This window comes from Lathyrus oleraceus, chromosome 6, assembly GCF_024323335.1.
Source record: "Lathyrus oleraceus cultivar Zhongwan6 chromosome 6, CAAS_Psat_ZW6_1.0, whole genome shotgun sequence".
NCBI classification, from domain to species: Eukaryota; Viridiplantae; Streptophyta; class Magnoliopsida; order Fabales; family Fabaceae; genus Lathyrus; species Lathyrus oleraceus.
This window is the reverse complement of record NC_066584.1, coordinates 33,540,993-33,568,422: the sequence shown is the minus strand read 5'-3', so window position 1 is coordinate 33,568,422 and position 27,430 is coordinate 33,540,993. Positions and strand designations below refer to the sequence as shown.

Below are 27,430 nucleotides of genomic sequence, written 5' to 3'. Positions count from 1 at the left end.
AATAAACAATCATTTAAAAGAGTCATCATCCAATAAAAATTTAAATTAAGATTGTTTTATTTTCATAAATTTCTAAACTATATGTAAGTCAGTTTATAATTTTATTTTAACATTATTTATTTTTATAAATTTAAATATTTAAAAATATTTCAACAAGTTAGTCACATCTTCTTTCATTTTATATACTAAATACTCTTTCATTTTTATTACTTTATAATTTTATATTAATATAATTTATTCTCATGAGTTTGATTATTTAATAAAGCAAAATTACTAAAATTATAGGTTATAAAAATTAAACTATTTTTAAATTAAAATTTTAATTATTTTAAAATAAATGATTTTTTTAATTTTTAAAATAATCATAGTTTTCAAACAATATACTAAAATAACTACGTTTTCAATTTATTTACCAAACTAACCATGTTTCACTTGGACGACAATCAACCCTTATGGCATATGCTTTGATTATTTACACATATGCGTCATTCATCACGCGCGCGTGCATGTAAATGTAGAAGCATGCGTCACTGCATATGGCTACTCCTTTATTTTTTTTACATGTATATGGTTACTCATTTATTTTTTTTACATGCATGCACCAATTGCACTGACGCATGCTCCTACATTTGTATGTATTCGTCGATTGCAGTGATGTCTATGTATAAAAATCTAATGCATATGATATAAGGATTGACACCTCTTAAAACAAGGGTTAGTTTTATAAATAAATTGAAAACATGATTATTTCGACATATAATTTGAAAAAGTTGGTTATTTAAAAAAATAATTCAAAATAGAGTATTTTATAGATAAAATGAAAAAATTCAAGTGTAACTTACTGAAATATTTATGCTAGATATAAACATAAATTCCATAAAGAAAAAAAGTGGTTATGTGTGAGTTAGACATGTACATAAACAATAAAAATTATCATTTTTAAATTAGAAATAGAATTTAATTAAAAAATAAATTAAATATTGAATGGATAAAATCACGATATAGAAGGAACACATGGCACAATTTTGTTTTTATTAATTTGAATTGAGTAAATTGAATCACTTGATCATCCTTACAATGTATCAACCATTTCTCAAAGGAGAGTACAAAAGTTTAGGATTTAACAAACTGAATCGGCATTTTACAACAAAAGAACAATTTTACAACAAAAGGACCATTATACTTCAAATAAATAAATAAATTGAATTGGCCTGCCTATATATAGAGACCAAACATAAGACATGGAACAAAACTGATTGCTTATTGTACAAGTTATTTGCAGGAAAACTATGCACTCATGATGATTATTGAGATCAAAATCTTAGAAAGCTTTAATAGCTTAAACAACTTCAACTTTAGGTTTGTCTTTGTGTCCAAATTGTCGCACATCATTACCTGATAAAAGTTCAACTGCCTTTTCCAATGTCACTTCACTTGCCTTCATATTCTGCATACCAATTTAAAGGGGAACGTCAAGAATTATACCCAATTAAAATTGATGGGCAATTAAATTTGTGACCAGGGTGAAGTTTTTCTTTCCCTGTATCAACTACGTATAATAAAATTGTCCATAATAATCATATCATTATAACTTGCATTGAAGGTGTTGAAGTGAAAATAGAGACACTTCAATAATAACAGATAAATAAATGTATTAAACATCACAACAAACACAACGAGACGATAAATTAGTTTTTTTATTGACCAGTCCTCAGTCCCAATAATCTAAATTTATTCTTTTTGTTAGATATTTAATGATCTAAAATATAAACTTATAACCTGCCAACAAATTAGTCATTATACTTAATGTGTATAATTCATGTGACTATTATTAAATTACTCTGTATGCATAATTAATGTGTAAAATTTGTATGCAGGTTTTATTATTCCAATACAAATTAGTACTAATATAGTATTAGTATAGGATATAGAGGTCTGATTTCATTTGACTCTAGGATTTGGACTGGACTGGCATTTTTCCATGTCAATTTTCCTCCGAGAATAATCTCCAAAACCAAAGACATGTTTAAAAAAATATTATATATATTTTATTTTCTTATCATGAATGCTTTTAGTTGCACTCTAAGTTGGCTAACAAAGTTTCTTGCAGTGGCAAAGACATATAGGGAAAAAAATCTTGCTAAAGATGATAAAAACTACAATAATACCTTAGGAATAGAAGTAGTTGTGCGTCGATGTTTTACATAATAGCCAGCCTTTGTAACCTTTAATATGACAGGTTGTCCATCCTTAGGATGCTTACCCTAATCAAGAAGAGTACGTTTAGGAAGTTAGCAATAACTAATGAACAGAACACATGAGAGAGGATTCATTAACTTCGGTGTGTAATAGTTAAACTGATCATATTAACATCTTACCAGCTGAATATTTTATATAAAAAAATACAGTATTTGTTCATAAGATATTATTACCAGTTTACCACACCAACTCAACTATTTCATCATAAACTCAGTTGTCAAAAATGAACATGCAAAATCAATCTGACAAGCAGTTCAATTACAACTCTGAAACATACCAATGTCAATGGATATTGTAGCAACGCAAGTGCATCTTCAAGGGTGGTAGAACTCAAATCCTTTACCTGAAACAACCCAAATTATGAGTTCTTTTCTATTTTTGGAATATATAATAATTGGTCAGACTTGCACAATTAGCTCTTTAACCCATGATCCTTGGAAAACAAAGAAACCCATCAACTAGACCGGCAGATGTACAAATGCATGCACAACAAACAAACACAGAAGTCACATTCAACAAAGGGTGAAAGAAGAAAAAATTGCCACACTATTCAACATAATCATTGAATATAATTCTACCAATTTGATTTGAACCATCAAGATCAAGAAAAGAGATTTTTAGACAAAAATGATGGTCCTGACCCCTTGAGAAAAAAAACTACACCCCTTACTATATGACATCATCATAAATACAGTTACAAAACGGCTAAGAAAATAGAATATGGTTAAGTAACAATATATGCAATATGTTAAGAGTCCCACATCGGACAATATATGGCCTGAACATGTGTTTATAAGTGGGGGCAGTCCTCATTCTACCAATCGGTTTTGTAGGGTTGAGTTAGGCCTAACCACATTTCTTAACATGGTATTAGAGTCTGGTTTAAGATCCGGTGAATCACCTACTATGGTTTCCGCTATCGGGCCACCCACCATTTATTTCCACGCTCCAGATGTCCAGTCCTGGGCGTGAGGGTGTGTGTTAAGAGTCCCACATCGGACAATATATGGCCTGAACATGTTTTATAAGTGGGGGCAGTCCTCACTCTACCAACCGGTTTTGTAGGGTTGAGTTAGGTCCAACCACATTTCTTAACACAATAAAATAATAGTCAACCTTGGTTTGTAAATTGAATCAATTTCAAGTTTACTTTCAAGTATTATTCTGCCGACTGCATTACCATTTTTTAAAGTCTTAATATTCATATTTCCCCTTTTATCAAATAAGACCACAAGAAAATTGTACCTAGATCACCTTTCTAATTTCCACAATTCTTACAAAAATCCTTCGTTCAAGAAAATGTAAATTTTTTGTAATACTACTAGAACACTTCACAATATGTGGGCATTCAAGAAAAATGGGAGAGACAAACTTCTTCATGTCATTGATATTCTCACATTGCATGATAGATGGTCTAAACATATGTTTATAAGTGGGGGTAATTCCCATCTTACACACCGGTTTTGTAAGAATGAGTTAAGTTCAATCCAAGTTCTAACATAGTATCAGAGCCTACCCAAAATTTGTTAGACCGCCTGCTATTAGGCTTCCGCTATTAGGCCACTCGGGTTGGGCATTGAATGTGTGTTTAGAGTCTCATGTTGGATGAGAGATGACTTGAACATGTTTATAAGTACTGATATTCCTCACCTTACTATTCAGTTTTGTAAGAGTGAGTTAAGTCCAACCCAAATTTTAATAGATACAAACTATTATAATACCTCACATTAATGGCATAAAAGCAACTAAACTACCAAGAGTCAAAAATGCTGAAAATGCTAGTATGACGTACATAAGGAACAGAGGTTCTTTTAGGTGTGTATCCCTTCTTGTTTTCTCCAAGCTGAACATAGATTCCATAAGGACCACTTTTCAAAAGAACCTGAGGGAAAATAAATGCCAATTATACACAATATTTCAAACAAGTCAAATTACACTTGTCCAGTAAAACATACAACAAAGCCAAGGTTAAGCAAACCTTTTCATTTGAACTGCTATTAAAGCCTAGGAGTTTAGGCTCCTCTATCGAAGTGTTCGGCTGAGGTGTATCTCCCCCCTCTTCGTCACCATTTAATGTGTTAGCAATGTATCTGTTTTAGTAGTGGAATATACTAAACACATAAATATGTAATTTCCAAATGTAATGAGGACAAAAAAAAACAGCAGTCTTGAAACTTACATAAGACCCCATGAGTTATGCATATCCACAATTTCAAGAGACCATATATTGCACACATAGCATATCTAATAGCTATATAGTTTTAGTAGTGGAATATACTAAACGCATAATTTGATTCAACAAAAAACAGAAATTAACGCATTGGCATAAAAAGCAATTGGTTTAAAACAGATGTTTCACCTAACAAAAGCACCATGTAGAATCCGTGGTTGCTCATAAGAAAATCATAGCAGTAACAGCAAAAGCATTTCCCAAGAGTCGCTCTACATGAATCAAATCAAGTGATACTCTAATGTCCTTTTGTGAATCATGGCTAATGGAAAACCGTTTAAAACTAAACCCTTTTTAATAGCTTGGCTTGGGCTGTAGTTTTATTCGCCTCTACTTCAGTTGCACAATTCTCCATCTGCCTTTAAAATTGCTTGGTTTGTGCTGTAGTTTTATTTTTTTCTACTTCAGTTGCACAATTCTCCATCTGCCTTTTAAATTGCTTGGTCTGGCCTGTAGTTTCATTGGCCTCTACTTCTGTGGGACAGTTCTCCATCTAATCTACACTCTCTACACTCCTTAACAGGGACTCTAGAGGTCTTTACCCTTCTCTAACATAAACCCAAACCATGGACGAGACTCTATTATTTTTTTCATAAAAGGTATTACCCTATTAGAGTATTGATCGGTTTGAATTTCTGTTTGGTTTGTTTTTTTGTTTGCAGTTTGTTAATTTGTTTCGGTTTGTTTTATACAAAAATCTGCATCATGGAATTTAACGAATCATTTGATGGGCAAAAGTAGCTCAAGCAGAAAGAAACTCTGTTTTCAGTGGATTTTAGGTAGGATTTTACAATAAACCTCACAATACTCTAAGGTACGACACTTCAACCCCTTTTGATGCTACAAAGGATCTAGAGTTTAAAAATATTGCATGTCATTTTGTATGATAAACCCAATATAGTTTGAATCATATGACTTGTGGTTTGGTTTGGCTTCAAATTTTCACACCAATAAAAGCTATAACTAATGTTCTTGATGATCTTACATTCTTACTTCTACTTAAATGAAAAGCTTGTCCTAGTGTCCCCTTTAACAATTATAGGTCCAATGGGTTGTTTTCACTTCGGACCTCATTATTTATTTGTATCATAGGAATCAAACTGCACAGTAACCAGTGTTGCTAAATATCAATAGCGGATCACCAAAAAACGATATGAGAAATATCGGATCGCATAGCGGGGAAATAGCGGAAGCCGCAAAGCGGTTAAAATAAATATTTATATAGAAAATAAAACATGCCACACACAAATAAAAGCTACATCAACATATATTAAAAAAAACGGACATTAAACTGAAAACTTCAAGTTCCAACAACTAAAACAGAAAGCTATAACATAAATTAAAAATGAATTAAAACTCAAAAAGTTAAGTAGTACAAAATAATAACTAGTAGTTCTTCGAAGTCTAACTAGTTCAAACTAATAACTAGTAGTTCTTCTAAGTCTAACTAATGATAAAACAGAAAGCCGAAGAATGAACAAACAGAAAGAATGAACAAGTATATATAATACCCAGGTACCGACTCAGTAGCACACGCATTTTACTTTTTCAATGTTCCACCTCTTTAACATTTTAATTTTTTAATGTTCTTTTTTCCACCTACTTTTTCAATGTTCCGCCTCTTAGCATTTTAATTTTTTAATGTTCTTTTTTCCACCTCTTCACATTCTACTTGTTCCACCTCTTCATATTCTCCTCTTTAATGTTTCTTAATATGATTTATTATAAAAAATAATAATAACAATATTGGTTTCGATATTCAATTCATAACCGGTATAGCGGAAAAGCGCCGATATCCTGAGCATTGCGAAATTGAAATGCTATACCAGCTTTCGTATCAGATAGCCAAAATTCCGATACGCAATACCGGTATACCAGCGCTATGCCGGATATTTAACAACACCATAAGTAACTATGGTTTTTTAGCATTGAGGAAACATTGCTAATCACCATTCTTCCAACTGTGTCTAAAGTAGCATATGAGTTCACTATTGTGTGAAAATCGCACAACAGTTAGGCTATAACATAGAACCTACAAACCAAATATGTAGTATATAATACTCACTTGCAGCTCGGATGTTGATCACAGCCTATAAAGTAGCCGGCACCAAATCTACTTACTTTAAATATCAGCGTGCCTTCCGTGCAACTGACATCAAAATAAGTTGTCAAACAAATTGGGCAGTATATCATGAACGCAATCAACAGACCATTTTTCTACAGATAAAATCAGCATAATCACATTCACAACAGAAAATTTATCCTATTATAACTAGAACATTACAATGTGAGTTCATATAACTTATACTAGTATTCCACAAGGTCAACGAATACCATTTACTAGGAAAGGTAAACTTTAATAGTTTGAAAGTAGGGTACGCACGCTTATCTTGTTATCATCTCTTTTACCACAAACGCAGCCTAAACATAGCATCATGAGGGTGTGGGAGAGATTAATATTTAACTATTTCCAGTTCCACCCATAATATGGCATAATTACCTTGGACACGATCGACTCTTATTTAGGAGAGAACCAAATAAATAATCCTCAAATTCTTTTTCTAGCATCTTCTCAACCTGCGAGTATAAAATCATTCATATGGGCATAAGATAAAAAAATACGATGCACATTTTCTTATTTCCAGCATTATTTGATTTTACAGAATTAAATTCCCTCCTATTTATACTCCTTATCCTTATGCAATCAGTTTTATAATCAAGTGAGTAAACAATCACTTTTCTGCACAAACATACAAAGTGCATTGAGAACATTGCCAAGAGAGCATATCAATAAAAACATAATTTGAGACCCCAAAACGGCAAGCATTGAGCAAGAAGAAAGAATACACACCTGGTGAATATGAACATTAGAAGTTTGTTCACAATATGATTTAAACCGTGTCCAATAATCTCCAAGGAGGCCTTTCCATTTGGTTGTTCCAGCAGAAACATTATCAAGCTGTAAAATAATTTTCCCAAAAACAATATTCCATGAAATCACAATTTATATATGTTTGGTAATTATATAATAATCCTAGGAATATTATTTAAATTTATCTTAGTTACAAAAAGAAATGAATCTAGAAAGTTAAATTTGGTTGAATTTTAAAATAATCTTTTTTGCCATGAGAATGCAAAATTCCCACCCTTCACGGGAATGAATAAAGAGGGGAAGTATGAGCAAAATAGATTCCTGAGAATCCATGGGAATATTTTTCCAAAACATGTAAAGAATATAAATAATATTCCTAAATCTGCTTTCCTAGGAATGTTTTTGCATAACTCAAGAAATATGTTCTAAAATACATCGCAGAGATCAAGTGGGGAGAGGACACAATCATAGTAGATACCTCAGTTTCCATACCAGCCGTGAAATGGTAGTCTGTGACCTCTGAAAAATGATGTGACAGAAAAGCTGAAACCTAAATATCACCCAAAAACAGCTTAAATCACAACATAGTAAAAGATAACTGAAAATAGACAAGCTTATAATGAGTTAAGTCATGTACAATATGAAACCAAAAGAAGTCATCTATTTAATTAATAACATAAACAATAATTATAAGGCTCATTGATGAGGGAGAGGGACTGTTGGGCAATAAGAACACTGAGGAATGCATAAGTAATGACAAGGATTCAAACTGGCTCGATTCAGATTCCTTTTATGGGCCCAATAAAAGACAAGATATATAATATTGCCGCATGATACAATAAGGTAACATGAGAAATGTTCCTGCAGCAATGATCAATCAAATGAATATTGAAGTGTTTATTTTTATTTTACTTTTGGATATACTTAAGGAACACATCCAAGAGCTAGTCTTGAGATGTGTGCTTTTTTACCGATGATATAGTCTTACTTAAAGAGTCGAGTGAAGAATTAAATGGGAGGTTGGAGACGAGCCTTAGAGGCGTATAGCTTCTGGTTGAGAAAAGTAAGACAAAATATATGAAATGTAAGTTTTGTAAAAGGCAGAGCGATTCTGTCTAAGAAGTGAAAGTTGAAGAACATATCATACTACAAATTACGCGGTTTAAATATCTTGGGTCCATAGTACAAAACGACGGAGAAATAGAAGGAGATGTAAACCATTGAATTCAAGCTGAGTGGTTGAAATGGAAGAGGGTCTCAAGTGTTTTATGTGGTACGAAATCAAACTGAAGAGAAATTTTTATCGGATAGTTTTGAGACCGGTAAGGTAATGTTGTATGAGACAAAATGTTGGAGTGTAAAGAATCAACATGAAAATAAATTAAGTGTAATAGAGATTAAGATGTTGTGTTAGATGTGCGGTAATACTAGACGAGATAAGACTATAAATGACAATATTAGAGAGTTGGGTTAGCATCTATACTAGAAAAGACGGTGGAAACTAGGTTTAGGTGTTTGGGCATGTTAAGAGAAGACGTGGAGAATCTGTAGTAAGAAGAGTAGATTATATAAAGGGTAGTCAAACCGCTAGAGGTAGAGGAAGACCTAGAAAAGTTATAAGAGAAACTATTAAGAAAAATCTCAAGATTAATGAGTTGGATAGAAGTATGGTTTTGGATAGAACATTATAGCGCAATTTGATTGATGTAGTTGACCCCACTTAGTTAAATAAGGCTTAGTTGTTTTTGTTGTATAGACAAAAGGGGAAATACTGAAGACAATAGTAAAAAGAACACAGAACAAGTCATATGTTAGATAAATTGCATTTATTATTGATATCATAATTCAAAGGAATATATTTGTGAATATGTTAAGTGTTGTAGCTTTAAATTAGAGGTACTACATGCATAGCATGGGAGAAAATATAGAGCGAAGATATAAATCATTTTATTCCAAAAGCTCAAGCTACTAAGAGAAAGACCGGCATCATTTAAAGTCTTCTTTTGCAGAATATTAATAACATAGTACAACAATAGAACTGTTATTTTCATCCTAAAGAACAACAAATTCAGAACTTCAAGCCCAAGGCTTACCATACGACCACGAAATTCTGGAGAGAGAACACGGTTTTTTACTGTCACGTACTTCCTATCCTGAAGCAACAAACAAATGAGGGCTCATAATTCTTTAAAATGATATTTAAAAGTTAACACATGCAATGCCATAAAATTTCCATGAGATGGAGTAAACATACAGAAATAAAGAGTGAGAGACAGCATCGACAAGCAAATTCCACAAGGAGACTTGCATTTAGTTTTAGGAAGGGAGAACATAAACAGGTAAAATCTCGGATATATAGAGTCAGTTTCTCAATTCTTCTTGAAAATGATTGTTCGAATGGATAACTACTACTGTCACAATAAAGACCAAGTTGGAAGTCACAAATTATGACATGTATGAGAGGATCCGTGACAGGAAACCATAATGTCAAGATTCATATAGCCAACCTCAGCTAGTGGGCATAGGTTTGGGTTGTATCTGATAATATATCCTGAAGGTTTCTTTTATGTTCAGGTGATTGGTTTTCCCTGGAACTTCAACCTTGTTAGACAACCAAACCAATGTGTTTTGTTAAGCAAATTACTAACTTCTGGCTAACAGAAAACTACACTAGTAGCTCTAGTCAACTGCTTCTTACGCTCCACAACCTCCTTACATTATCTAAAAGGATAGCCCATAAGTAACAGTTTTTTTGATTATACAGTTTCCAATAGGCTTTATTTTCTTACTGATAGCTGTCAGCTAGTTATTACGTTTCTTATATTACTGATTCCTTGTTCTTCTTTTTCACCAGAAGACTTATTTTCTTCTTGTTTCACCTTGTTGTATCACCCAGCAAATAGATTTTCCTTATTTCTTCTTGCTTTTTACTGTTCAGCTGCTTCCTTGGCTTTTGTTGATACTTAGTGGTGAGAGTCCTCCATCAGATGAGATATGGCTCGAAAATGAGTTTACAAATGGAAGACATCCCTCACCTTAGAAATCGATTTTGCTGGGATTGAGTTAGACCCAACCGAAACTAATGGTATCAGAGTCTATCTAAAATCTGTTGGATTACCTGCTATCGGACCACTCAGGTCACGCTCAAAATATCTAGTCCTAGGTGTGAGTGTAAGTGTTGAGAGCCTCACACCAAATGAGACTTGGTTTACAAATGAGTTTATAGATGGGCGTCACTCGCCTTATCTTAAAAGCCAATTTTGTATGGGTTGAGTTAGTCCCACCTCAAATTTTAAGAATTAGCTACTTGTATCTTTTCTTTAAAATTGTGACTTTTACTTGTATGTTTTGCTCAAGACCTGTTAAATTTTTATTTCTACGTACAAGAAAATTTACGAATTGACTAACTTGTTAAATTTTCAGCATTAAGAATTTATTATTTATTTAATCTACAGAAATTACTCCAAAATAGCCGTCAATAGTCATCCTGCTATGGGCTACATCGCTATAGCGCTTTCAGGATCAGCCACTCTGCTATTCTAGATTGACAATTTGACAATAACTATGGCTTTCAGGACCAGCCGCTCTTCTATTGTAGATTGACAATAATGACGGCAGAGAAGCCAAAAGAATAAAGAGATGGTAATGAACCCAACCCATTTTCATAACCCATGACCTATGAAAATAAATAAACCCTAATAAAGGATCCAACTATTTTCCTCTTTAGCCGTCTAACTCATTTGAGCCACACCACGCTCTAACTTTTCTTATTATTAGCCTTGACAAGACATGATATAAGATAGAAAATACAAGGTATGGTTATGACATTAGACTGTCCCCAAGTCAAATACCTGTAATACTTTTAATGTGCTTGCATATGTTGAAGGTCGTCCAATCCCACGCTCTTCAAGCTCCTTAACCTATGACATGCGGATATCATTAGGGAAATCCTAAAAAGAAAATGAAACAGACAAGGTGCAAATGAAATGAAAGCTCTCTATCTCCTTGCAAGCACAAAACATATATTTAAAAGAGCTCCAATTCATATTGAACTCAATAAGCAGCAATAGATCTATTTATTTCAAAGTTTACATGACAGAGAATTCAATATATGCATATGTTGCCATACATGTATGATCGGGAAATTGAGATAAGAGTTCTTTGTAACAATACTACAAACGTAGCTTGTTTGTGCACAAGCCAATAGCATAGGTTATAAAGTTTGAGAGGGACTGTCACTAGTAAGCAGCCAGCCACAAGATTAATAGGTTTAAAATAGTAGCTCATTCTGCACTAGTTTCTGTCATCAGATGAATTAACAAATGAAAGTTTTTGAAGTTTTAATGAGTAACCATAAAAGTACAATGTTAGAAGGAAAATAAAATCCAATAAACAAAAGGCAAGCATTAGTGTAATATAAAGTCTACTGTTGAACTGAATCAGGTAGAACCCCAACTAAAGAAAATGGGCGTTGTTTGATAATTAAGATTATACTACAAATCAGTAAATTAAAATCTCGTCGACTTGCACATCATTCATAATTGCCTCAAGACATTACGATATCTGGTAACATAAAAACCAACATTTTGAAACCTAGCAATAGCTTTTGCCCAAAGGATGTATGATGTAACATGCTTCCAGGCATGTTAAAATGCAATGTATATCTACTCATGACAAAAAATGACTTACCAATGATGCTTCGGAGTAACGCCGTGGTGGTTGCGTATGGTTCTGACTCACCTCAATTTGAACAAGTTGTAACACATCCTCTGTCTATATAATAAAAAGTCAATGAAGGGCAAGGTGTTGCATAATTTACGGGACCACTAAATACTGAAGCATAAATGAAGGGTAATTATGTCCAAAAAGAAAGCAATCAAGAATTAGTTTTAGTCTACCAAGGTGCAAGTCCATTTCTGATTGATATGAACTTTCAGCACCATAAATGGGAATTCACAGATTGGAAACACAAGAGATACATAAGAAACATAGCGTATGGCAACATAAGAAACATAGCGTATGGCAACATAAGAACAATAGGCAATTTTCAGAGACATACACACATTCCTGACCCTATACTCTATCTTTTCATCTTTTTAAAAATTAGTATTCTCATCTTTCTTTCCTTTTTAAGTTTTCTTTGAAGAAAACCTTTTACATTCTATTCAAATCATATTTAGGGCCCGTTTGTTTTGTCATTTTTTTAAAAAATGATTTTTATAATATAACATATTTTGATGTAAAAAAATTTTACAAAGAAACTTTCCATAAAAGTTTCAAATGAAAATTTGGTTTGAATAGTTATTCTTAAAATGTTATTTTAAATATTTCATCATTTTATCAAAAACAAATTTGGATATCAAAATTTATAAAAATCACTTAATTTTGAAGCTATTTCAAATAGCTTTTCATAAAAATCATTTTTGAAATAGGACTTTTAAAAAAAACTGTGATTTTAACTATATTTTGATCTTCAATAATGTAGGTTTATGTTATAGTATATCAAAATTAATCTTTTAATTTATAAAAAACAAATTTAGAAAAACTTATAATATTTTGAAAAACATTTTTGTAAAATCCATTTTCAAAAATACAAAGAAAAAATCCATTTTTTTAAAGCTAAAACAACCTGGCCCTTAGTCATTTCATATTTAAGCTTCTTTTGAATTCTATACCTCACTTCAATAATTCTACCGTCTGACCAACCAATACCTTTCATCCACTCTTTAAAAGCTGAAAATATATTTTTTCAAAAAATAATTTCAAGAAAATATTATCCATGGATATTGGTAAATATTTGCAGGTACCTTAAAACCTACGGATTACCCGCTTAACGGACACCCACACGGATATGGAGCGAATACGGATATCATATTTATCTAACGGGGCGGACACGAACATCATCTATCCTCCCCATGGATATCCATTTACATCCCTACACCTAACCACAAAAGTTTTTAGAAGAGCTTCCTTTCCCCTACTAGAAAGAAAAAAAAATAGAAAGTGGAAAACAAGAAACTACTGCAATTTACATTTTAAGGGCCCTTGTTTTCTTGTCCGGATATATGCCAAGATCGTCCTTTCAAAAACCCAATGGCCATTGACAAAACAAGATAAGTGTTAAGAGTCTCACATCAGACAATATATGGTCAGAATATGTGCTTATAAGTATCCTCACCCTACAAGTCAGTTTTGTAGGGTTGAGTTAGGCCTAACCACATTTCTTAACATGGTATCAGAGCCCGGTTCCGATCCAGGAACCTGTGGGTTATGGGCCCACAAAAAATCAGATTATCATAACTTTGAGTTTATATTCAACTTTCTCCTCAGTTATTTGTCAAAAACACTTTATCGTTATTTCATCCAAGGAAAACTCCATCATCGTACGTGTGAGTGGTGTGTGTGTGTCCAGCCCGTCAACCAATCGGATCTTCAAACGGCTTTCCTAATTTTAGAAATTGCTTTTTAATTAATTTTGAGTTCAACCATACAGAGTTATAATTTGCATATACGACTACAATCAACGAAATCAATGCAACTCATTTTGAAATCTTATGTAATTGCACGAACGAAGTCTTAACAACATCTTGCACATGTTATATTCCGTGCCACCTCACATATTAGATGAGATTCTACTAGATATTGAACATGTGCTTATAAGTGGGGGCAATCCTCACCCTACAAACCGGTTTTGTAAGGATGAGTTAGGCTCAACCACATTTTTGAACATGGTATCAAAAGTCTCGTTTAAGATTCGGTGGACCACCTGCTATTAGGCTTCCACTATTGGGTCACCCACCATTTATTTTCACGCTCCAGATGTCCGGTCCTAGGCGTGAGGGAGCGTGTTAAGAGTCCCACATCGGACAATATATAGCATGAACACGTGTTTATAAGTGGGGATAATCTTCACCCTACATGTCGGTTTTGTAGGGTTGAGTTAGGCTCAACCACATTTCTTAATTATAAACCATAAGAAAACCAAGAATAGCATATTGTACAAATAAACTGACAAGGCACAGACTGACATATAAATGGATATAAATGGAGAGCCTGAAATTATTTTCAATAACATAAATACCAATTAATTTCTAGAAATATTACCTTAAAGGAATTTAGAACCTCAAAAGCTAGCTCACGATTGGATCCGTCACTATCTTTGTCTTGTCCAGCTTCAGTGACAATGTCCTAGGAGTGGAAAGAATCATACGTAAGTCGAAAACACCAGTTTAACTGTCTTACTCCTTTAAAGGTTTAATACATGTGGACATTCCCTACTTTAGCTTAAATTGATGGAGATACATAACCATCGATGAACCAAGAGCTAAAACATTTGAAGCACAGTACTTAACAGGGACGTAAAAAGAAATTGGTCGAAAAACAAAATAATATCACAGCCTCGCATATGTATACATAAATGATCGAATCCACATTGAATCCAATGTAAACTACATGGAATCTAGTAAATCTCTTTTATAAAGTAATACACACAACATACTATAGAACCGCATGCATCTCTGCACTTCAATATTTTTTTTTCATGTGGAGAGACTCTAGAGTAAATTCAGCATAAATATAGCAAACAACATGGAAAATCTTTACAAAACATTTTAAGCTTCAATATTAGATATAATGCTCTCTGAAGCATACAGCAGAACTTCAAAATTTATTTCTACACAAGTTTTAAATTTGGAACCTACCAGTAATAGATATTTACCCGGTTGCAACAAACTGATAAATGAACTGAAAATAATACTATAGTCCATGGATAACTAAAAATAATAGTAAATTAATAACGACAATTAATTTGATGAAAATTAACAATTATCATTATAATTAGTAATAATAAGTATAAGTATAGTAAACAAATAAAACTCATTATTTGTAAATCACAATCAACGGTCAATTTAAGGTTTTTTTTTTAAATTGGGGCCTAATTTTTAAGACCCCCACTAAACTAAAGGCCCCCTAAATTAAAGTACGGCCCCAAAACCCCAACTTTTTTCAATCAAAATTTTTTTATTCCAAATTTTTTTTAAAGTTTTTTTAATTTTAAAAATAATTATTTTTTCAAGAGAGTTTTTTTCATTTTTAGAAAAGAAAAGAAAATTATTTTCTGAAAAAAATGTTTTTTTAGAAGAAAAAAAAATTGTTAATAAATATTTATAGATTATGTTTAAAAAAAACTAAAGTGGTTCTAAACAAATTTTTCAAAAAACAAGGAAATTTTTCAAAAAATAAGGCCTTAAGCCCCCTAAAAATAAGGGATCAAGAAATAATCATTCAATACAGGGCCTAAAAATAAAGGGTCGAGAGGGGGGCTTAATTAATGAGACTTTGTCATGTAGGACTTTTTTTACACCTATACAATCAATTGGTATATAAATTATTGCAAACCATCACATGGCAAATAACATCACCTAACAATTTAACTTATCTGCCAGAACTAATCATACCATAAAAACTGCCCGGTATCCAGGAAATTCAACCCTTGAGCTAGAAGACCGAAACATAATAGACTGATCAGCATCTCCAATATCAAGTTGTATCTGGAATCACAATTATATTAGGAGACATATTTGGTCAAGAATAATAACATCAATTCATGTGAACTTTAATGAACACAAATTATATTTCAAGATAATATATTATGCTAATGATCTTCTTTTAGGATGGACATTGTTAGAATTAATTATGATTGTAGATATTCTAGAGTGATTGATAGTATTTCTAGACTAAACAACTTCCTAGGTTAGTGTGCTTATTCATTAAGCTCCAATGTATTTATTGTAACACTAGTATAAATACAAGTAGTGTGATCTAACATAAGACACACCGAATTTACATAATTCTATAAGTAGAAGGGAACAAAGGACGAGTCTTGAAGAAGCTAATCCGGTTTTTCATGAAAGAACGAAGCACACAGAGATCGACTGCCACTTCGTAAGAGATAAGGTTCTTTAAGGAGAAATCATAACTGATTTTGTTGGTTCAAAAGATCAATTGTCTAACATATTTACTAAATCCCTTAGAGGACCTCGGGTTGAATCTGTTTGTAACAAGCTTAGTGCATATAACCTTTATGCTCCCGCTTAAGGAGGAGTGTTAGAATTAATTATGTTATGATTGTAGATATTCTAGGGTGATTGATAGTATTCTTAGACTAAACAACTTCCTAGGTTAGCGTGCTTATTCATTAAGCTTCAATGTATTTATTGTAATACTAGTATAAATACAAGTAGTATAATCTAAGTAAGACACAATTTACAGAATTCTATAGACACAATCTAACAAAATAGTAGACTTGGAAAGAAGGCAAGGAAAAATGGATTTCTAGAGAAACAATTTTTCCTTTTTATAAACCAAGTTCCATACAACAGAGGAAACCGATCACTATAAAGATGAGTGAGAGAGAGACTAAATTCAGACCTCCAATGGAAGAACCCAAGAAGATGCATGAAAAGCTAAAGTATAAAGAAAGCTGAGGTGTTACTGATATGAAAACACATTGCATATGTTGTGTTGAGAAAAAGAAAATAAGAAGGTCTTAGAGAAATATGCATAATCTGTGTGTTTCAATAACACCACTGAAGTTTCATTATATAGGCTAAACAACAAATCAATATGCAATTAGTTAAAAATCCCACATTGAATGAGAGATGCCTCAATATAAGCGAAGACAATCCTCATGTTACAAGCCGGTTTTCTAAAGTTGAGTTAGGCCCAACCCAAATTCTAATATATTATAAGAGTCTATCGATTGCACTACCCACCATTTATATCCTTGCGCCAAAGTCCAAGGCTTAACCTAAACTCTAGTATGGTGTCAGAGCATATCTAAGAATTGTTGGGCCACATGCTATCAGATTTTTGTTGTCGGGTCACTCACGTCACATTTCAGATGTTTAATCTTGAGCGTGAGGAGATGAGCTAAGAATCGTGCATTGGATGAGAGATGGCCTAAACATACTTCAAACATTCTATACTTTATTTAATATATATTTTGTATTCTAACCTTCTCAAAAATAGCTGGTTTCATCTGACATGAAACTGTTCTTGACCAAATAAGTGTGTATAGCTTCAAGGATTCTTCATCTAACACCCCGGCCAGCATTGCTGACAAGTCATCCAGAAGTATTATTGTTAGCTGTGGCCCTTGGTTCATAATTGAAGAAATTTATTTATGAAAGAAGCACATCGCATATTACATGGTAACTTGCATATGTCAGTTGGTCTAATGGCCTCATGGGCTTCTTGTGCATTTTTCACCTTTTTAGAATACTTTGGTGGACTTTGCGCAACAAAATTTTGTCCATACCTGCACCCAGTAAATTTAAACCCACATAAGATAAACCAAAACTTGCTTAAACCACAAAAGAAACATTCAAAATTAAATAAAAATAACAATGCAACTTCAGACGAAATTGTTATGGGAGAAAGAAATAATAAATTCCTGAAACATAGATAACAGAACCACACTTTTGATCTCTGAACCACTTTCTTAAATCCCAACTTTACATATAAATATTCTTTAGTTTCATTTTTTTATCTATTAGACATGTTGGTAAGTTTTAGGTATTTTCTTTTTTGTTTCATTTTAAGTATATTTTCACAGTTGTTAGTTAGACTCTAAGGAAATCATACTTTGCAAAAGTTGACCATATTAAAAGCCACATCACGTGAAAGGTAAACCCTAAAACTGAAATGTCTTCTTCTCTCTTGTTTCAGAAACCCACCACTGCGCTACTGCGCCCTTTCACCTTTCTCCAACTTCTTTTTCTCTTCCTGTGTTTTCTTTCTTCTTCTTTCTTACAGCCCAGATTACACCAAGTTGTGGCAGGAATATGCCGAAGATCTGACTGCAGCAGTTGAGACAGATCTTAGGGCAATTTGTGACTGATGTCCGCTCCTGCAAAACTCAAGCTTACCAGACTGTTGTGTCGCAACAGAACCCACCACTGGACCGCAAATGCGCAATTGCATACGACAGCCCCGCTGCCGTCGTAGTTCATTGGTGATTGTCAACAAGGGGAGTGCAAGTTTTGCAGTTAAGCCATACTTCCAAGGTTAGACAAAATATGGCCCGCGTGTCGGTTTGCAAAATGTAATTTTTACGCAGAAAATATATGAAAAATCTGTATAAGCAAAATAGCTTCTAGTACGGTGCATACTAATAAACTGATTATATATTCAGTAGTATTGAAACTCCGACCTCACGCATAAGCAGAAATAAGTACGGAGATGCACACATTACCTTTCAATGATCAGGGAACGAATATTGGCAACAGCTTCATCAGAAATCTAAGAAAAAAAACTCCAAGTGTTAAAAATAGAAAGGTCAACCACAAACAAAATTATTGGATTGATAGAAAGACACTCAAAATAAATATAAATGCCAACCACATGCGCAAAACCGCTAGTAAAAATCAAAACTGCAATCTCAATTGGAAAATAACAGAAGATTAGTGGACAAATTTAACGCCAAGATGCATGACATAGTCGTGACAGAAAAACAATGTTAAATCCGGTAAATATCTATACAAGATAAGGAGGAGGATATATTTTGAAATGACATGGTCTGCTGCACAAAGACTGGTTCACAACATTTCACCATATTCATGTAACCAAAGTGATACCTACATGGAGCCCATCAGTTCTGATGTATGTTATCAAACCCACTGATATACCATTAGGTAGTTCAACTCCCTCGTAGAGTTTCTGAGATAGCTGCATTCAGAATTCAATAGAAATTAATGATGAAATTTCTAGAAAATCTAAAATGTAAACATAATTATTAAAAAAATTATAATTCCACAGGAAAAACAGATATTGTTCATCACAGCCATGGTTATGTCAAGTAGGGAAATATGATAGGATGAAACTAAAATCAGTACCATCATTGTTTGACTTGCTGAGAAATTCAATTTGTTTGCAGCATCTTGCTGAAGTGTTGATGTTCTATAAGGTGTAGGAGGACTTCTTGAAAATTTGTCTCTTTTCATGCTAATAACCCGAAACTCTGTAGAGTTTATTTTGCTTTCGATATCCCTTGCCTCCCCACCAGAAGTAATCGAAAATTGATTCAACTTCTTTGAATCAAAATGGGTCAGGTGAGCAAGAAATGTTAAGTCCTTGTTTAATCTACGCTCTTTCATATTAAACTTGGCCTCCATAGTCCAATACTCCTTGGGTTTAAATTGATCAATTTCCATTTCTCTATCACATACAAGAGAAAGTGCGGCAGATTGAACTCTTCCTGCTGATTTGCAACCTGGTAACTTCTTCCATAGTAATGGTGAAATGTTAAACCCGATCAAATAATCAAGGGCCCTCCGTGCAAGGTAAGCATGAACCAAATTCACATCAATCTCTCGTGGAGCTTGCAAAGCAGTTTTTATAGCTTGCTCAGTTATTTCATGAAAGACAACTCTAGCCAGAAAAAGATTATCGTGCAGAGCTCCCTGTTGTTGTAACATCTCAATTATGTGCCAAGCAATTGCCTCTCCCTCACGATCCGGATCTGATGCAAGGATAAGATTTTCTGCTCTGTGAAACAGCATAAAATGACTTAAGCTAATGTATACGTGGTCAGACACTTGTGTATAAGAGCATGGAAGTGAAACAATCCATTGCAATTAATTGTAATTAATATGCTTCACTACAATAACATAACAGCATACTGAACAGCAACCATTACTAGTGAACCCACTGAATTATCATAATCTACCCAATCAATGCTAGTGGAAAACTAGGGTAAGTGGATGCAAGAATATACCCGTTCAATGCAACATTGATGCTCGTCAGGTGAGCCGATGCAGATGGTGGAACTTCCCACACCATGCTAAAATCATCATCGGGTCGCACAGATCCAGACCTTGAAGCCAAGTCTCTTACATGACCATAGCTTGGCAAGACTACATACATATCACCAAGGTATCTCTGAATAACTTTTGCCTTCGTGACAGACTCCACAACCACGACAGACTTTCCCCCAGGTGGATACAGTGGTTTTTCCGTAAATTTCCCTAACGGCTTCTCCAGATCAACCTGGCTAGAGATTACTTCCTTCTTCTTCGACCTTGTAGAAGCAGAATCATCCTGTATTTCTTTTGAAGTGCTACCGGACGAACTCTCCTGAACAAACCCGTGTTAGCATCAATGGTTAAAACAGCACCAAGCACTAAAGCAACGTTACAAATTGTGAACCAGATTAAAAGAGCTTCTTTTCCCTGGAACAGAGGGTCAATACCAAAAAAATTTCCAGGCCTGCGGTCGCAAAAAGACAACAATACCAAGGCTATGTTTGGATTGACAAATGGGATGGAATGAAATAGAATCAGTAAATATATAACTTATTTTAATTCTTTAAAATAGGATAGGATGGAACGAACCTCATCTCATTCCATCTAAGGCCTCGTTTTTTCTACCCCTCTAGTATGGGGGAAAGTAAAATTGAGCATCTAGTGTTCTCCATTCGATCATTAAAATTTCCGAAAAATAAAAATACAATTTTATTCCATGAATTTTTTCCAAAACTTGTAAATCACTGCAACAGCAATGGAGCCACAATGTTTTTTCCAATTTCAATGATTGTATAATAACTACAATAACTAAGCAGCCACCATTTAAAACCTAGTACTAGTAATACATATCATTGTCTAGTGTCGGACGCAAGTCAGTGACTTGTCTAACCCTGACACGTGAGCATTCAATCACTTTTATTTTCTTAAATTATTATAGTGTCTACTAGTCACTAACTAATTAACTAATTACCGCGTGCATCTATGTGTCAGTGCCTCCATCTCATGTGTTTGTGTCAATTCTCCACGGTCAATTACTAACCTTTGAAATAGTCTTCTTCCCTTTGGAAGATGACTTTCTAGAAACCTCTTTAGCAACCACTTTCGACGAATCCGTTGCAGCAGAAGTCTTAACATCCTTCTTCTTACTCTGCACTGGCTTCTTCTTCGTTTTAGCAGCATTAATTTTGGAATCCTGTTTATCACTCTTAGACTCTTGACTCAAACCAGTTTTCCCTAAATCCACATTGTTAACTTCTTTAGCAGCAGGTTTCTTAGAACTCACCCCCTTATCCTTACCAGGTTTCTTAGAACTCACCACCTTATCCGTATCCTTACCACGAACCGCAACAGCTTTTACAATTATCTTCCGTTTACTCTTCTCCGGCGCCACAGACGAGAACGGAAAACTCCTTCCAACGCCATTCTCCGGAAACTGAAAACTGAAACCGCTAACTGACGTAACGGATTTCAAAGTAGTGAAATTAGAGACAGCAAATGAACGAAGTGGAAAACGGTTACGGCGTTGGACAGAATTGTTGGTTACATTCACGTGCGGCGGGATTACCGGATAGTGAAACGACCTGAGTTGAAACTGCGAGAGAGATTAAAACGTGATTATGTTAATGATGAAGCGATTAAATGTGAGAAAATGAAAATTGAGTAAAGAGAGAGAATTAGAGTGAACCATGAGGTGACGAAGAGAGGGAGAAGGAGTGGCGGTGGTGGTGGAGAAGAAGTTTCGTTGGAATTGAATCATTGTCTTGAGAGATTCTTCATTTCAATTTCAATTCTCAGTTTGAAGCTTTTTGGTGCGAAAGAGGGTTTAAGCACCGCCGGTAAATCATGTTGAATAAGATAGGGGGTTGTAACAGGGAAACGGAAGTGGGTTGGGCTACTTGTGAAACACATTGCTTTTTGCACCTGTGTTTATCACTATCTTACTCTTACGGAGTTACTCTTTTCATCTCTCACACTAATGTGAAAAAGACTAAAATATCCATTTTCGGACGCACATTTTTCACCCAAAAATGAGATGAAAATGGTAAGAAATTCTTATTATGTTAAAATTTGATCAGAAAATGTATTTTTGTATGTTTGAAAGATTGATTCAGAGATACATCTAAGTATCTCCTTAGTTCATTTATTTGTGAGCTTTCCGAAGATGCATATCTGAAACATGCTTTGTTAGATCAAAGGAGAAAACAATGGAAAAATAGAAAACCAACATAAATTAACTCTAAAATAAACACTACACAGATAAACATTAAATGAAATTAACTTTACATGTTATTAAAAACAGGTGGTTTGGGACGTTGCAACATTCTTATAATATCTTAGATTGATTTTGAATCGTCACATCCACTTCAATCAGACCTTTTTGTTGAGTAACGATAAAAGGTACTTCACGTCACCTTCAAATCATCATTTGTCTTCAATTCAAGCATGGTGAATTGTATATTCTCTTTGTTGTCAATCGAGGGTGAACGATACTCGAGCTTGACAACTCTCCCGTTTTCAAGATATCGCAGGAGAGTATTCAGTTTGGTTTTCATATCTACGAGAAGTATGTCCTCACAAATCCGAAATTGAGGTGGGATTTTGCTCCATTGAAATACATAAATGCAAGATGAGGATATGTAGTCATTATGATTTGTGTAAAGAAAATGGAATGAGATACCTTATTTATAGAAGTTTTAGAGCAATGACGACCTTACCAACATTACCATATCTGCGTGAAATATTTCAGAGATATATCTCTGGATCCTCTCTTTTTTTAAAAATAAGGGTCGCTCCAGAGATGTATCTCCGGATTGTCCCATATTTTATTTTTTTTAATGAATAAAAAGGTTTGTTCAGAAATACATATCTGGATCCACCAAAAACTTATACAGAACAAAATCAGTTGATTATGCATAGCAGAATTTCAAAACACAAAAGTTGCCCAAAAAATATCATCCCATTTTATAACATTATGTAATGCGTTGCATACAAAAAAAATGTGTTACATTGTTAGATTACAACTAAAACACATCAAAACATATGTCATTACCTAAATTTATTGGTGATTCATTCTTCGATCTTTCCTTATTTTATTCCATTTTAATGTCACTCAACTTGGTGAACTCTTTCATCTTTTCAAGAAAGTGATTAGGCCATGTTTCAGCATCTTGTGTGAAATGTGTCGTCCACTCTGCTGATGTCTTTGGTATAGGATATCCCGGTTTCAAATAAACTTGAACAAAATGTTTTTTTTATAATAGACCAATATATATGATGTGTTTCTATTGATTATGAGGTGGCTTAGTCCGAAGTGGAAAGAATATTTCTGATAAACCATATCGTGTTAAATCAACGCACACCTTATCTTAAGCACTTGCTATAAGATGTCTCATTTTCGGAAAGCGCATTCATTTGTCAAATGGAGTTGGACCACTAAGACAAGAAACAAGAGCATTGAGAATTATATCTTAATTTTCTTTGTTCTCGTATAGCATTGTGTGTGATTCCTTACGTGTCGTCATCTCTTGTATAAGATTACGATGGACAAATTGGTGGTCATTCTCTCCTTTACTGAGTAAACCTGAAACAGTTCGAAAATCACAGATGTCGTCACTTTCAACATTTAAAATTTGCTCGATGTATTTGTGCATAAAAAGTATCATCTCTTTAATTAATTTGATTTTTGGTAACGGTTGTGGAAGAGATGGTTTGCTAATTCGAGCACATTTGAAAAAACTCTTTTGGGATTTTGGATTCAGAGAATCTGGAGAATGTGAGTGTAGCGGTGTATTCGTCACTTTATGATTTATTGATTAAACCAAAAGCAAAGCATACAAAGAATCGAGTCGCCACCGCACTTTTATTTATCCGAAGAAATGGCTAAAAAGCGAACAAAAGCCTAAGAAGTTTTACACATAGAAAACTAATGAAAAGATCAGAGAATCTGGGTAAGGGGTAAATTACGCAATGGGAAGGTGTTAGGCACCAAAAACGTCCTAGGTACTCCTAGGGAGCCCTTTTCACACTTGTTGTACGAAATGTTATTTGTTTATGAAATATTTATTGTGCAAACATGGATTGAAAGGATGAGAAAAGAATATACAATTTTTATTGTTTTTGTGTTTGAACGGATGAACCCGTTGCCTATGTACCTTTCCATGGAAGGTAAGGATCAAAATGCCGTAGTTCGGCTAAAAGATTTCCAAAATATGAGTGGGTTCATTTTAAAACAAAAGCCCTAAAATCTTTCGTTATCCACGGGAGAAAACTCAACCTTATACAAACAACAAGTCCACCATGTGAGAAAAGCTTCAACTTGCTAGTGAGGGGTTAACCCTATAATAAGCAAGGAAATCTTACAATTCAATCACTAAGGACAAAAGGTGAGATTAACATCAACCAACTAGGATAAATCAAACCTATGGCTAATGTATGAAAACATATCAAGAATGGACAAAGCCACAAAACAATTGAATGAGTGAAATTAACCAATTAGGATTTATTCACAAAAGATGGTCAAAGTATGATTAGAATTCAATTCAAAGAAGTATTATAAAAATGAAGTTTGAAAAGTCAAAGGCTTAAGGCCTAGGTTTCTAATTTGAAAAGAGATGAAAATGTTTGCACAATAGTTTTCCAAGTTGGTATTAACATGCAAATGGAGGTTTAAGAAACAAAAGGGGGGAGGGTGAAGGAGTGTAAAACCTCTCAGATGTTCACCTCTTGAAATCATATGGAAGATGATTCAAGTGATTCCTTTGGAATAAGCAATGAGCAATAACAAATAAGCAAAACAAATGGATACTGGATGCCAATTACTGGACTCATACCAATCTCACTGAAGCAAAACAATGATACCAGATGCCAATCACTGGACTTATACTAGTCTCACAAAGAAAAGAAAGAAAACCGGATACCGGATGCCAATCACTGGACTTATACCAATCTCCTACCATATCACAGGAAACAAATGCCAATAACTGGACTTACAATTGACTCCTCAATGGTCATAGGAAACAACTGCTAATAAATGGACTTACAGTTGACTCCTCAAAACAAGATGATCACACAGATATGAACAATGACTATAAAGTGAGGTACCATTAATGATGATAAATGCACAAAGGCACACATAAGCAAATATGCACAGATGAATCAAGCAATCAGACAAACAAGTCAATTAGCACACACTATATACAAGCAATTAGGCTCAAGCAAGGTTAGACTTTACAGTCAACTGGAATGGGGTATGTGAGCTCTTAACCTTAATATTGAGAGTTAAGGTGAAGCAGATGAAATGGAGATGAGGGGTGTGCCTCATAGCTTCTATCCCTGGCCTGGGAGAGCTTTGAATAATAGAAAGTGTGGGAGTTCAGAAAGTAGGAACTCTTCTCCACAAATGAATGACTCTATAGATCTTGGGTTAGTATCCACAATGCATCAACATGTTATGTGAGTAAAGGGATGACACACTGAATAGCAGGAGATGGATTACACATCTCTTTTATCTGCCAATTGCCTTATCAAAGGACTTTTCCTGCTTAGCACAAAAATAAACACACAAGAACATGGCCTCTTAAGGAGGGCTTCAGACAGGTGCTTGTCCAAGTAACAGGACAGGTCTTCCAGACTACATGAAGAAGAGAGGTTATACCTAAGTGGTTAAGCAACCAAGCAAAAGCAAGTTCAAATTAAACTTAAGCAACTTATGTACCTGTTGAAACATCAAACAAATCAGTATACAACTCAGACAATCAAACAATAGTCAATATCAACAGTCAAACCCAATAAGCAAAGGCATAAGCCACAAGTCAAGCTCAAATGAGTTAACACCCTACAAAACACACAAGGTTAGTAGTCAAAAGTAAACATCAAATGCTCAAGTGATGGAGCATCATGAACCATACAACTTGGATGTTCAACCTGAAATCAAAGCTCAAACATGAGAAGTAAACCACTAGGTCAAAGCCTAGGGTCAAAGATGGAGAAAAAATTTAAAACAGAAGCTGAAAATTAACATGAATCAACTTCAAACACATCTTGAAACAATCCAAAAGGTCTCACATTCATATCATATACCAAATCCATTTCATGATCAATTGAAGTTCAAGACTATTTTAAAGCTCAAATGTGACCAACCAGAATGAAAAATCTCAATTAAATCAGAAATCAAGCAAATAATTCCAAGAAAATTCATGCTCAATCACAACATCCATAATATGCATCACACAAAAAATCAGGACAATTGGAGTTCATTAGGCAAGGCAAACACATCACATAAGATGAACAAACAAAGGTGTGACACAAATTGTCACACCAACATTCACATGATCATAAAACAGAAACTACAAATGGTAAAAATACCAAATCAACATCATAATGTCAAGCAAAGAGTCTAGTTTCAACATGTAAATTTTCAGATTCATTGGATAAAAACTCAGCATTTCACAAATTATATAGCAAAGCAAGGTACAAGTAGCATACATGTTCATAAACCCTAGGGCAAAAAAATTTCCAGCCATGCACAATTTATGAAAAAATGATCAAAAAATAATAGACAGAAAATGTGACATAATGCAAAAAACCACATATTTTTTGGAGCAATATTCAATTTAATATGAATTTGTGAAGGTGAAGAAAAAATAAAAAATGATATGTGAAGCATATACATGAACACATGGAAGGAAAGGAGAAAATCAGCATGGCATTTGGATATGTCTCCGTTGGGACTCGAAGGCGGAACGAATTTGAATTGTGATTGGCGCCAGGCTGCTAAACGTAGCGTTTCATTAAACGCCAGCGCTAGCCAATCAGAAGCATGCATGAGCGGTCCATGCAACCACTCACGTGCTAACCCTAACAACACCTAAGGCAACGCAAATTCGTGGCAGGAAAGATCCAAAACCGTTCTCAAAAGTCCGAACTTCTTCTTCTCCAACATGCACGCCATGAACAGTAAGCATCATGAACATGAAGAACAATTTTTCCAGATCTTAAAAATAAAGACATCATCGTGTTGCACATACATCATGTATCAAGAATCAAGCATCAATTAGGCATAGATCATCGTGTATCAATGAGGATCGAGCAAAACAAATTAATTCATGAAACTTTAAACAATCGAATCTCAGTCAATAATGCATGGATTTTAATGATTCGAAGCTCAGAATGATCACAACAACAAGATCTACAACATTAGCATAAGAAATTTGAGAAAAGAGAGAATCAATTTTGTGACCTCTTGAAGTGCAGAATTGGAATTGGACG

General features: G+C 34.0%; 1 protein-coding gene across 1 annotated transcript; it reads right to left on the bottom strand.

Moving 5' to 3' along the window:
• Window positions 1-1,015: 1,015 nt before the first annotated feature.
• Window positions 1,016-22,035, bottom strand: LOC127097548 (uncharacterized). Its single transcript, XM_051036039.1, has 22 exons — window positions 21,849-22,035; window positions 21,204-21,755; window positions 20,137-20,495; window positions 19,256-19,907; window positions 19,002-19,088; window positions 18,616-18,662; window positions 17,570-17,679; window positions 17,377-17,477; window positions 15,818-15,910; window positions 14,466-14,549; window positions 12,051-12,134; window positions 11,213-11,281; window positions 9,455-9,514; window positions 7,840-7,911; window positions 7,341-7,448; window positions 6,990-7,066; window positions 6,555-6,638; window positions 4,238-4,349; window positions 4,052-4,141; window positions 2,537-2,602; window positions 2,169-2,264; window positions 1,016-1,447 (listed from the first exon to the last, which is right to left on the bottom strand). The coding sequence occupies exons 1-22, from the start codon at window positions 21,918-21,920 to the stop codon at window positions 1,340-1,342; spliced, it is 3,183 nt and encodes a 1,060-aa protein (XP_050891996.1). The 5' UTR covers window positions 21,921-22,035; the 3' UTR covers window positions 1,016-1,339.
• Between the last annotated feature and the right edge of the window lie 5,395 nt (window positions 22,036-27,430).